At 35.9% G+C, this 13,158-nt stretch overlaps 1 protein-coding gene across 1 annotated transcript in view; it reads left to right on the top strand.

Moving 5' to 3' along the window:
* The window catches only part of LOC107591669 (pleckstrin homology domain-containing family O member 1-A-like), a 15,734-nt gene extending 6,376 nt beyond the window's left edge, over positions 1-9,358 (top strand). Inside the window, exons 3-6 of the mRNA XM_016280890.1 lie at positions 3,314-3,454; positions 3,790-3,894; positions 5,598-5,693; positions 8,032-9,358. Coding sequence (XP_016136376.1) covers positions 3,314-3,454; positions 3,790-3,894; positions 5,598-5,693; positions 8,032-9,138 — 1,449 coding nt within the window. The 3' untranslated portion in view covers positions 9,139-9,358. The remainder of the gene's footprint in view (positions 1-3,313; positions 3,455-3,789; positions 3,895-5,597; positions 5,694-8,031) is intronic.
* Positions 9,359-13,158: the final 3,800 nt, after the last annotated feature.

Genomic DNA, 13,158 nt, shown 5'->3' with positions numbered 1-13,158 from the left:
TGCTACAAAGAATATTGCACCTGAAAGAACCATTTACCGGATCAAGAACTTCAAGGAGAGAGGTTCGACTGCAGTGAAGAAGTCTTCAGGACGTCCCAGAGTCTCCAGCAAGTGCCAGGACCATCTCCTCCTGAGGAATCAGCTGGAATCATGTCACCAGCAGTGCAGAGCTTGCTCAGGAATGGCAGCAGGTTGGTGTGAGAGCATCTGCACACACAGTGAGGTCAAGAATTTTGGACAATGGCCTGGTGTCAAGAAGGGCAGCAAAGAAGCCACTTCTCTCCAAGAAAAACGTCAAGGACAGACTGAAATTCTGCAGGAAGTGCAAGGATTGGACAGCAGAAGACTGGTGCAAAGTTATTTTCTCTGATGAAGCTCCCTTCCAACTGTTTGGGATATCTGGAAAATCAATTGTTCGTAGAAGAAAAGGTGAGTGCTACCATGAGTCCTGTGTTGTGCCAACAGTGAAGCATCCTGAGACCATCCATGTGTGGGGTGCCCTTTCAACCAAGGTAGTGGGCTCTCTCATAATTCTGCCCAAAAATACTGCCATGAATAAAGAATGGTATCAAAACGTCCTGCGAGAACGACTTCTTCCAACGATCCATGAGCAATTTGGTGATGATCCGTGCATTTTCCAGCATGATGGAGCACCATGTCACAAAGCAATAGTGATAAAGAAGTGGCTCAAAGATCATTACATTGACATTTTGGATCCCCTCAATCCCATAGAGAACCTGTGGTCAGTCCTCAAAAGGCGAGTGGACAAGCAGAAGCCCACAAATTGTGATCAACTCCGAGAACTAATAAGGCAAGAATGGATCGCCATCAGTCAGGATTTGGCCCAGAAGCTAATATCCAGCATGCCAGAGCAAATTGCAGAGGTTATGAAGAACAAGGGTCAACACTGCAAATATTGACATGTGTGAAAAATATGTACATATTATTATTATATAGCTTCAAATAAGTATGTTTTTGTCCATTTAATAATGTTTCACATTTGTTACACACACACACACACATATATATATATATATATATATATATATAATTAATATATAAAAATTAATTTAATAAAGATTTTATCTTTCCTTTACATCAGATAAATTAGGTGTCACCTGTCAGACTAATCATCACCTGTGTGAATTCTGATATTTGAACACTCACTCACATCCATTTGGCAGGAAAATGCATTCTGGTTTACTTATGGTGTTTATTTTAATTAAGTCTATTTTAGGAAAATTGGTTGACCTCAAAGAGCACTGAACACGTGATTCTCCAAATCTATTTTCCACCTTTAATTCTAGCCTCATAGAAGTAAACTGGGCAAGTAACTGCAGTATTCACTTCATGTTTACTACACTGTAGACTCCTTACATCCTGAGACAGATTTTACAGTCGTATGGTATGGCTTTATAAATACCAGTTCACAATGCTTTGAAAACGAACTCTATTCTGAATTTCAGGGAAAAAAGCATCAAGATAATGTAATATTCATAGGAGTACTCTTTACGAAGGCTGCATTTTAGTCCTTACATCTTGTTGTGGATGGAGTTACCTTCGTCAGAATGAAGATGGTTGGTTAGTGGGTTATTTTTGGAGGTGGTTAATCCAGAGATCAGGATGGCCCCCTGCCGGGAACGTGCTGTGTGAAATATTGGGAGTGAAATATTGATGTGGTGAAGAGAGGCCAGGCTCTTTTCCTCCAGGGGTCTTTTGCCCCATATTAGCATCACTAGTACGCTCTTTCTCAGAGTGTGCGCTCACTCACATTTAAATCTGTGACCCCAGGAGGCCATCTGGAGGCATACGGTTACACAGATTACCTTTGGCCATATGTGGCATAGGGAGGATTTTACCTACATTTCACTCTTTATTGTAAAACTGGTTGTTTTGTAAATTGCTTTAGTAAACATGACCTAAATATGATATTGTATAGTCATATAATGAACAGGCTGGTTTGCTTGTGCTTGCTGTTTGGTCTATGATCACGTATCACTTTGATCTTTGTGCTTTAATCTCAAGCTCACTGACATCAAATTCCTTTGTTGTATATTTCCGTTGCTATGGTGAATGCTTGGTAACCATGCAGGATGACCCAAAATGTCTATGTTTATCTTTTTTGCTCTGTGTGACATAACATAGTGCATGCTAATATCTAGCACTGAGTTTTTGTGTTTGTCTCAGCAAAAACCCTTGTGACCCTCATTGTGGCTATGTGGGATTTAAAGTCCTACTGTGGGGTTTTTCCCCCTCAGGTTCAGTGAAATTTACCATTTTTCAACCACAGTCAGCTATAATGAGGACTGACCTGTCTTAAAATGAGGCATATTCACAGATGGGTAACTGGTTTAATAATTAAACACATAACACATGTGTTTATTATTGTGTTTAACATTATTAACACATGATAAAAAACGTATAGCCTGAATGCACTGTAAGTCGCTTTGGATAAAAGCGTCTGCTAAATGCATAAATTTAATTTAATTTTAATTTAATTAGAGGAGGAGCTGAACTAACTGAAAACCATTTGGAACATCTGTCTTGATTTCTCATGAAAAAGAACACCAGTCACAATTCTTTTCCTTTACTATTTGGCATGAATCGAGAATATATTCTGAGCCTGGCTTGGTTATATATATATGTGTGATGTTTGTTTTGTTCTTAAGGTTTCATATTTGATCAAATAAAAGGAACCTTGGTGATCATAAGAGATTAAAAAAAACATTAAAAAAATCTTACAGATCCAAAGTCACATTTTAATGTTAAGCCACAATTAGACATAAAATAATTAGCATAAATTAGCATTTATGAACAATAACGTTGTCAATGTGAGGTATAGTTGCAGTTGTTGGAAATAAATGAGCAATAATGAGAAATAAAGTTGCAAGTATATTTTAATTTTTTAGCTTTTGAGTTGGAAACCGTTTTCCATTCCTAGATTAGTTACTTTACTTTAAGTTACTTTAGAACAGTTAAACATGCTTTCTATTGTTTTAGGTCCAGAAACATGACCAATTTAATATACAAAATACATGTAGTCATATAGGCTATGTTCATATATCCTTAAATAAGGGTACAAATGTTTTGTGATTTGTGATTTAGTGTTCTGTCAGCATAGATGGAGCCCTTAATGATCTCACAGCAGTGTTCTGTTGAACATTAATTATTGCTGTCCTTGGAGCTGTCCATGATTCACTGTTGTCTGCATAGTTGGCCTGGGAAAGCACTGCTGATCATTTCAATAAATTTCTAGCTTCAGGCCTGGTGATGGCATGTGTCTGTGTGCTGATGCTGCTGTTCTTGTGTCCAGATGAAGAATGATGGGAAGACTCATGAAGTGTTTGACCTGGCACAGTACGAGCGCTCGGAGGAACTGCGAAAGGTCAAGAGCCACAGCAAGAAGAATCACAGTAAATTTACCCTGCTCCGGTGCCATCATCCTGGAAACAAGGTAAGAACAAAACATTGTGACATTATGGTTAAAAAAAATAGGGTACAATTTACTTTGTGCCTCTTTTACTTTTGTGAGATCTGATTTTAACCAATTTCTTAATTTATTGCAAAGACGAATCTGTGTCAGTCAACATCAAAGTTCTTTTAGATGAAATTTTTTAAAGGGATCATATCCTGCATAATTTCACAAACATGAAGATTTTGCCATAAGCAACTGATTCCTGTTTTTTCCCAAAGACACTTAAAATTCATGTCTGAAAATTCTAAATACCACCATCATTAATTTCAAAATCTTTGATAGTCAATATTTTCATATATTTTTTACTCCATTAGAGCCCCAATCTTGTATTTCTGGCCATCAGTCCAGAGGAGAAGGAATCTTGGATCAATGTTTTAAACACCGCTATTACCAGAGCTAAGAATCGTGTGCTGGATGAGGTGACTACAGACATTTCATATATTCTTTATTTATTCCTTGCTGTTTAATGCTCTGCTTCCCACCTATATTTTAGATTTCCACTCATGCACCACATTCTTTCCTCTCATTAGTCAGTCTCTTTCTGTATATATTTCTTTCTCTTTTATATTCTAGTGCTAACCCTCTTTCACTTAACGTTTTGATTTTTCTATTTTCCTGTCATTATTTGGGTTTGGAACTTTTAGAAAACTGGAAAAGTAATTATTTCACTAAAGTAATAAATGTAGAAAATATATTATTTTTTACATACCTATGAAAAACATTTCCGCTAAGCACTGTTAAACCAACAATATTATTATACTGTATTATATATTATTATATTATTATTATACACACAACTCTGTGTATATATATTAAGATTGGGGTCAGTAAGATTTTTTTATCTAAGAAATTAATTTTCTCATTAAGAAATTGTAACGAGTCCACTGGAGGCGAGTTGAAGAACCCATATGCAGTTTATTTAGACTTGACTTGAAATAAACATGGACTTGAACAGGAACACAAACTCACCTAGCAGCAGATTACACTGAACAAAGCTAGACAATGGACAATAAAACATGAGGGCTATATATACAAAGAGACTAATAACAAATAAGGAACACCATGGAATAATCAAGACAATAAACCAATAGGTGTGTTCAACTTGTGAATGTGTCATGTTGTCATTGGTTGATTCAGTCATGTGGGTTCTCTGTTCTGTTCTGTCATTAGGTGTGTTCGACTTGAAGCAGTGTTGATGTCATAAACCAATCGGTCTGCTCAGCTCTGCTTCAAGTCGAACACACTTAATGACAGAACAGAACAGAGAACCCACATGATTGAATCAACCAATGACAACATGACACATTCACAAGGGGAGCACATGGCAAGATCACATGAGGGAACAAGGGAAACACATGACAGGAACATGAAACATGTATAAATATCAAAATAAATGACATGAAAACAATGAACATGAAACAAAACCCAAAACCAACAATACAGAAATTAAAGGTGCAAACTATTTCAAATAAATGCTATTCTTTTAACCCTTTTATTTATCAAAGCACAACTGTTTTAAAGATTGATAATAATTAGAAATGTTTCTTGAACACCAAATCAGCATATTAGATGTCTGATGGATCGTTTGACCATGAAGACTGGAGTAATGACTGCTGAAAATTCAGCTTCACCATCAAAAGGAATAAATTACATTTTAAAACATATTAAAATAGATAACTGTTTTTTAAAACTATAATAATATTTCACAATATTACTATTTTTACTGTATATTTTATCAAATGCAGCCTTGAGCATAAGAGACTTCTTTTCAAAGTCTTGTATCTAATTGAAACTGATAACAGCAACTTTATATGTAGGAAAAGATTTCACACAGTCTTGTTTTCACTTGTAAAATCACTGCATTTCAAACCCACTTGTGTGAATTTACCATCATCTACATATAGCACATTCTATTTATAAATCTGCAAATTCATTTTCACATCAACAACTGCTGGATTAAACAGAGATGAAAGTGAAACTAATAAATACTAGGTGTCATATAGGCCATTTGTGTTGTGTAAATTAGAATTCCAAATAAGGCTGCTGAAAATGACAATGTGTCAAATGTGTTAATGTAGTAAAAATGATCTCAGCTCCAGTTTTGTTTCGTTTTCTTCTGCAGGTCACGATTGAGGAGAGTCTGGCTCACCCTACACGCGATAGGGCCAAGATCCCACTTGGGCGCCGTATGCCCACGCGGGGTCATCTCATGGCTGTGGTGGGTGGCATTTTGTTTTGACTTTGATTCAGATGACTGTTGTTGTTTGTCTGTTTGTACTATTGTGCGCCAGTGGAAATGTACTAACTTCATGGCACTAGGTAGTTGTTGGGTGCAGTATTGATCAGGGGCATAAATTTCGTCTAACAGTTGGGGGGGACAATAAACATAACATTTCTGAAGAGCAATTTTTTAAGGGGACACAAATAATACAGCTAAAATTGTACTCGTAAGGATATGTATACACAGAGGAAAGCCTTACTACTATTAGTGTAGCAGGGAGACTGTGCCAGATTAGACAACTTCAAGCTGTTGTGGTCGCGCAGCGACAGCGCTCGTGTCCGTTAACATTACTATCCATCACTATCCGTGTTGCCAAGTCTGGGGTTTTTCCGTGGAATTGGGCTACTTTATCACTGTTGCCGCAGGTTGAAGCGACCCCAATAACGTGTATTTTAGCCCCCGGAACTCGATTTTTACCGGGGGACCCCCTTTGAAACGCGGTTAGTTTGGACTAGATTTGGGTTGCAATTGGGAGGGTTTTGTTGTAAAAAACCTGGCAACCCTTTTCGACAAGCAAGTAACGTTATTATTGTTAACATAGCGACTTATCGAAAAATACATTGGCATCAACTGTATTAAAGAGAAAATAATCACTTCATCCGCTGTTTAAGTGTAATGTAAGTAGCCTTGACAGCCTTACTTACTGGAGTTCCACAACTATTGGCTTTGTTCTCCCTCAGCGGACTTGTGTGTGTGTAGGTGATGTAAAAGAGGAAAGCAGGCATTTGGACCAAAGCACTGTGAGGCAAGGGAGGGGGAGACTCAAAATGTTTCTAAACTTAAAACACATTTTTGCCCCGTTTGTTGTTTTAGGTCGCCGCGATTTTGAAAACTATAGACTAAACCCAATCCCTACCCCTAAACCTAACCCTACCCATAATTTATTCCTAAAATCAGTGTGAAATGATAGCTGATTAACAAGGGTGTAGAAGCACCTAACCCTGATTGTAAGCCTTAAACAGATATTTCCTGAAACGTTATCCCTCAATTCTGATTGCTTAGTTGGAATGTTGTTCCAGGATCAAGATGTTGTACTTGGTGAAATCACGGTCACCATTGTTTTACTACTTACACAATTATTTAAAGTATAAAACGTTGTTTTTTTACAATACACAGCGTGGTTTTTAATCATATTTTTAGGCCCACCCGGGATTTCCGCCTATGGTATTGATGAAACGTATATGCAGCTATTTATGACTTGCCTGCATAACAGATAATCCAGAAAACATTACTGAAACCTAACTATTTAAAAGTATTTTTCCTTATTTAACATGTTTTACACATAAACCTTTAATGTGTATGTGTATATGTGAGTTAGTGTGTGTGTCTAAAATGAAAGCTTACCTTTCAGCTGTATCTCTTTGACTGGGATTCTGTTATTTGATTTATCTGTCATTTTGCATCTAAATTGTCAAAATACTTTTTATGACCCCTAATAAAAGTTTGGGGTCAGTAAGATTTTTTTTGAAAGAAATTCGTTTTTATTAGTTGTCTTTATTCTGTAAGGATTCATTAAACTCAAACAAATGCTGCTCTTTTGAACTTTTTATTAATCAAAGAATCTTTTTTAATGTACTCCACCATTCAAAAGTTTGGGGTAAGTAATATGTTTTAAAGAAATTAATACTTTTATTCAGCAAAGAGCAAAGATGCATTAAACTGATTAAAAGTGCCAATAAATACTTAAATAATTTTACAAATGATTTCTATAAATAAATTCTGTTCTTCAGATTTTTCTATTCATCAAAGAATCCTGACAAAAATGCACCATGTTTTCCACAAAAATATTAAGCAGCACAACTGTTTTCAACATTGATAATAATATGTGATGATAATAATGTTTCTTGAGCCGCAAATCAGCATTTAGAATGATTTCTGAAGGATCACGTGACACTGAAGACTGTAGTAATGATGCTGAAAATTCAGCTTTGTTATCACAGAAATAAATTAAAATTCTAAATGTATTTAAATAGAGAACATTTCTTTTAAATTGTAATAACAATATTGTTTTAATTTACTGTATTTTTGATCAAATAAATGCAGCCTTGCTGAGATACTTAAAAAAACATGTAAAATAAATCTTTAAACCCAAATAAATCAATAAACCCCAAACCTTTTACATTTACAAAAATTTGGTTTAATATTTTACATAAATAACAAATTTTTTAAATGAATCTGTTATATCGGGCTTATCTGCTAGAAAAGCCTAAATAAAAACTGAGTGAGTGCTTCTTTAACAGAAAAAAAAATTGTGTTTCATGCTTTCCTGTTTTAGGCCTCTGCCTCCTCTGATGGAGTGCTGGCACTGGACTTGGTGAATGAGGAGGATGCTGGTTTGCTTGATGATGATCAGGATGAGTGGTTGAAGGACCATCAGGTCAGCCTGGATAAGCTGGCTCCCGGCCGTCGACGTGCTGGCTCTGATGCGTCCAGGCTGTCGTCCTCCGTTACAGATGGCAAGGTGAAAACCAGCAGCTTGCCACGCAGGAGCGAGTTCTCCTGGAGCCGTGAAAACCAGCCTCACACACCTCAAAACAAGAAGAAGTTAGCTCAGGGTCGTAACCGATGTGCTTCCATGGATGACGCTCTGTCCCGAGGACAGAGAAAACCAAACAAGAAGAATGGGCTCCAGGCAACGCTGAGTCCCACGAGCCACCTGCAGGATCTGATTAGCCAGCGGCTGCAGATGACTCAAGAGCTGTTAGCTGAGATTCAGGAACAGCAACCCCATCTGGGCAGGATGGGATCTTACCCCTACTTAAGAGGCATTGACTCCCCTCGTCTCCGCCACCTCAAGGGCTCTGACTCACCACACTCCAAGGGCTCAAGCTCACATAGTTCACCCCACAGCAAAGGCACAGACTCACCCTCAGTAAGGGCAAAAGATTCACCTGGTTCTAAAGGGAAAGAATCGGCACATGTGAAGTCCAAGGACTCGCCCCGTTTTAAGTCATCAAAATCCCTTCAGTCCAAGAGCACACTTCGCTCGAAGAGCATTGATTCACCTGATTCAAAAGAATCAAGTTCACCCCATTGGAAATGCATCGATCTGACGGACATTAAAGGTCCAGACTCGCCTCTGTCCACTGGCTCAAACTCGCCCCATATGAAGTCTACAGAACCTGCTTTTTTTCGGATCTCTTACTCGCCCCATTTCAGAAGCATCAAGGGTACTGATTGTCCTCTCAGTGAAGCTTTGGACTGGGACTGCAGGAGGGCAGCAGCTGAGCGGCTCTTACAAGAGGCCATTTCCTCCTGGCGAGAAGCTAGAGAGGTTCTGGCTGAGGTAAAGGAGCTACAAGCCAGACAGCAACGGGCAGAGCACAGTAAAACTGGAACCCCCACAACACCCTCACAGAATCGCAAGCAGAAAAGCCCCTGACCGAATCTTCAGTCAGTCATAGTGCTTTCTAAGACTTGTGAGCCTTTACAATGAATGCAAGGAAGGAGAACAATAGGTGGAACTTTCTGTCTTACCCACAGCACAAACCATTGTTCTGTTTTATCTCAGTCTATTGTTTATATATTAACTGTTGTTCCTCTAACACCTCAACCCTGTGTCTTTGCACTTTGAACAACTGTATTTTAACTTGTGACTCTTTCAAGGCTGTACTACTTCTATTGGCATTGGTAATGTATAATGTTACTGATGATTAAACTGGTTTATGATTTGCTTTTTTCAAAAACAGCTCAGGTTTTTGGAAAAAAAAATGTTTTGAGGAGTGGAATGGTAAGCTTTGTGTGGAAAAAAAGTGTTTCAGGTAAAGGTTAGCAATGGTCTTAAGACACAAATGCATTTTGGAAAGTCTATACTGCTCTTTAATATCAGGTAGATTAATTAGCATTTCAAAATATTTGTATATTTTCGCCCAAAATTACTAAACACGCACACATTTTAAAAATAAAATGTTTCTTTTTTCTTGCTGCCGAGTTTGAGTATCAAACTAGTGCAGACAGTGTTATTGATAGCAGTGGATAACGATACAATTTTCGATTTACAAGCTCTTGAATCCATAAAGTTTTTGATTCGATTTTGCTTACATATTCTCATATATATATATATATATATATATATATATAAATTCTCTCTCTGCTAATGCTGTAAATTGTACGGGGGAATTTTAAAGACTGATTCAAGAGTTATGTCTTTTTGAACTATTTATTGAAAGAATGACTCAAGAGTTAGTTTTCGACTCACAATGTTCGTGACCAAAACATATTTACCGCTGTACTAACTGTTCAATTTATAATGTTTTTATTTAACAGTGCTAATGTGACAGAATTAGATTTAATTAGACACAATTAGTCAAGACAGAAAGATAACTTTTTTTTTCTTTTTTTTTTTTTTTACTCTCATGCAAATGCATATGCCTCAGAAACAGGCTTTGCTAGGTGAATCTAGCCAGTCACTGCTCTTACACTTGAATTGCATCATTCTGAGATTCATTTTTCATAAGGCGGGTTGACCCCCTCATTTTAGAGGCCTGGTGTTGTTTTGAATAATTATTGTACTGAATTCCATCAAAGAATACCTATGAATGGGATACATTGTAATTTTTAAGAAGCTACTTATTAACATCTTTTGCCTGTCTGGAGGAATAGTAATTATGAGGTCATAATTACAGGCCTGATCATCAATTACTGATATGAGCTCAAAAATTTTAAAGACTGATTCAAGAGTTATGTCTTTTTGAACTATTTATTGAAAGAATGACTCAAGAGTTAGTTTTCGACTCACAATGTTCGTGACCAAAACATATTTACCGCTGTACTAACTGTTCAATTTATAATGTTTTTATTTAACAGTGCTAATGTGACAGAATTAGATTTAATTAGACACAATTAGTCAAGACAGAAAGATAACTTTTTTTTTTCTTTTTTTTTTTTTTTACTCTCATGCAAATGCATATGCCTCAGAAACAGGCTTTGCTAGGTGAATCTAGCCAGTCACTGCTCTTACACTTGAATTGCATCATTCTGAGATTAATTTTTCATAAGGCGGGTTGACCCCCCTCATTTTAGAGGCCTGGTGTTGTTTTGAATAATTATTGTACTGAATTCCATCAAAGAATACCTATGAATGGGATACATTGTAATTTTTAAGAAGCTACTTATTAACATCTTTTGCCTGTCTGGAGGAATAGTAATTATGAGGTCATAATTACAGGCCTGATCATCAATTACTGATATGAGCTCAAATCAGGAGGGTGGGTGAACAACAAATGTACTCATGTACTAGTCAGTGCATGGTTTTGTGCCATCTAAAAGAACTTAAAGTCTATTATTGTAACAGAAATTGCTCCATATGATTACATTTTTTTATTAGGAAACACAAGTACCCATTAGATTATGACTGTTCTGAAAGCCCAGAGCCCATATTAGATGACAAAATGAGCATTAATCATAGACCACTAAATTAATTATGACTGTAATCTAGGCCACAGCTATCCAAAGCAGGCTTGACTTCAGCATGCCAGGTTTAACATGAAAAGCTTATTCACATCACTAAACGTATGGCTAATTAAATTGGTTTAAAGCCAAGTGAGGTCGTTGTGTACAGCTTTTAACTTCATCTACCACCCGCTTCTCACATGCTCTTTAACATTAAAGACATTTACTGATCCAACATAACATGATTACTATAAAAGTGACAGATTCTGATAATGTGACAAAACTAAAACACATTTAAACTAAAACAACAAAAAAAGTTTTAATCTTTATTCACTGCTCTGAAGAGAGCCCTCGCATGTGAAATCTTGAACTGTATAGATAGATACATATAAACTGCAAGTCAAAAGTTTGAAATAATAATTAACCATGCTCAGTTAATCAAATCAAACCAGTTCACTTCATTAAGGTGGCTCTGATGAATTCAGGTTAATTTACATATTTAGGTATTAATATTTTTTTCCAGATAACAGTGCATTAGAGCAGGGTTTCCCAAACTTGGGTTCATGAGGAAAGTCTCCTTGTGCGGCAAGGTAAACATGCATTTGGGAATGCAAAGTGTGCTAGGTTTACTTTATTTACACATTTCATTTGCATAATTTACAAAATGGACAGAAGTTTACAGTATTACAAGCTTGAGGATTTGAAATATAAAAAAGAATTTGGGAAAAAATGTATAATACATTTTTGGAAACTTTGAAAAATAATTTAAAAATAATCACATTTGATTTGATTATAATGATCAAATATATTTTACAGTGCAATTGTAATTTACAAAAGTTATATAATTACAGTTAAAGTTGTCTGAGTCCAATTGAAGGTCTAACTGCAAAAACAACACTTACTAATGAAAGATTAAATACTTACTGGCGTGTCATGTGACCATTAAATTACATCAGAAACCATGAACATGTGAATGTGTACTTTTAATCAAATCAAACCAGTTCACTTCATTAAGGTGGCTCTGATGAATTCAGGTTAATTTACATGTTTAGGTATTAATATTTTTTTCCAGATAACAGTGCATTAGAGCAGGGTTTCCCAAACTTGGGTTCATGAGGAAAGTCTCCTTGTGCGGCAAGGTAAACATGCATTTGGGAATGCAAAGTGTGCTAGGTTTACTTTATTTACACATTTAATTTGCATAATTTACAAAATGGACAGAAGTTTACAGTATTACAAGCTTGAGGATTTGAAATATAAAAAAGAATTTGGGAAAAAATGTATAATACATTTTTGGAAACTTTGAAAAATAATTTAAAAATAATCACATTTGATTTGATTATAATGATCAAATATATTTTACAGTGCAATTGTAATTTACAAAAGTTATATAATTACAGTTAAAGTTGTCTGAGTCCAGTTGAAGGTCTAACTGCAAAAACAACACTTACTAATGAAAGATTAAATACTTACTGGCGTGTCATGTTACCATTAAATTACATCAGAAACCATGAACATGTGAATGTGTACTTTAATGAATGTGTCACTATTGATCACATTTATACTAAATACAACAGAACACCTCAACTGACAAAGCCAAGTGAAAAGCATTGTACAGGAACTGTCCATTTACTGTCTGAATGAACTGATTCACTGTTATAAATCAGATTTTTTTAATGCAAAATATGAGGGCCTTTTAGGATGAACTGATTCACTATAATGAATCAGACTTTTCAATGCTACAAATGTGAGGATTTGAAAAATGCTTTAAAGTCAGCATAGAATGGAAATTCACCTTATTTATTTTCTAAATGCATATTATATATATCTTACTGTGAATGATTCGTCAAATTTTGACCTTGTAATTTTTTATCAAAACATCATAATTACATCTTTCTCTAAAAACGAAAAACTTCTTTTTGACGAATGCAAAAACTTATTGTTTTTCAAATCAAAGTCTGCCTCAGAATAGATTATTCAGTGGTTTTGCCATAAATATGCTTCTCAAAGT

The sequence above is a fragment of the Sinocyclocheilus grahami genome, unplaced genomic scaffold (genome assembly GCF_001515645.1).
Source record: "Sinocyclocheilus grahami isolate Dianchi unplaced genomic scaffold, SAMN03320097.WGS_v1.1 scaffold144.1, whole genome shotgun sequence".
In the NCBI taxonomy this organism is placed as follows: domain Eukaryota; kingdom Metazoa; phylum Chordata; class Actinopteri; order Cypriniformes; family Cyprinidae; genus Sinocyclocheilus; species Sinocyclocheilus grahami.
Note: the sequence above shows the minus strand (reverse complement) of the source record. Positions and strands in the feature narration are given on the sequence as shown.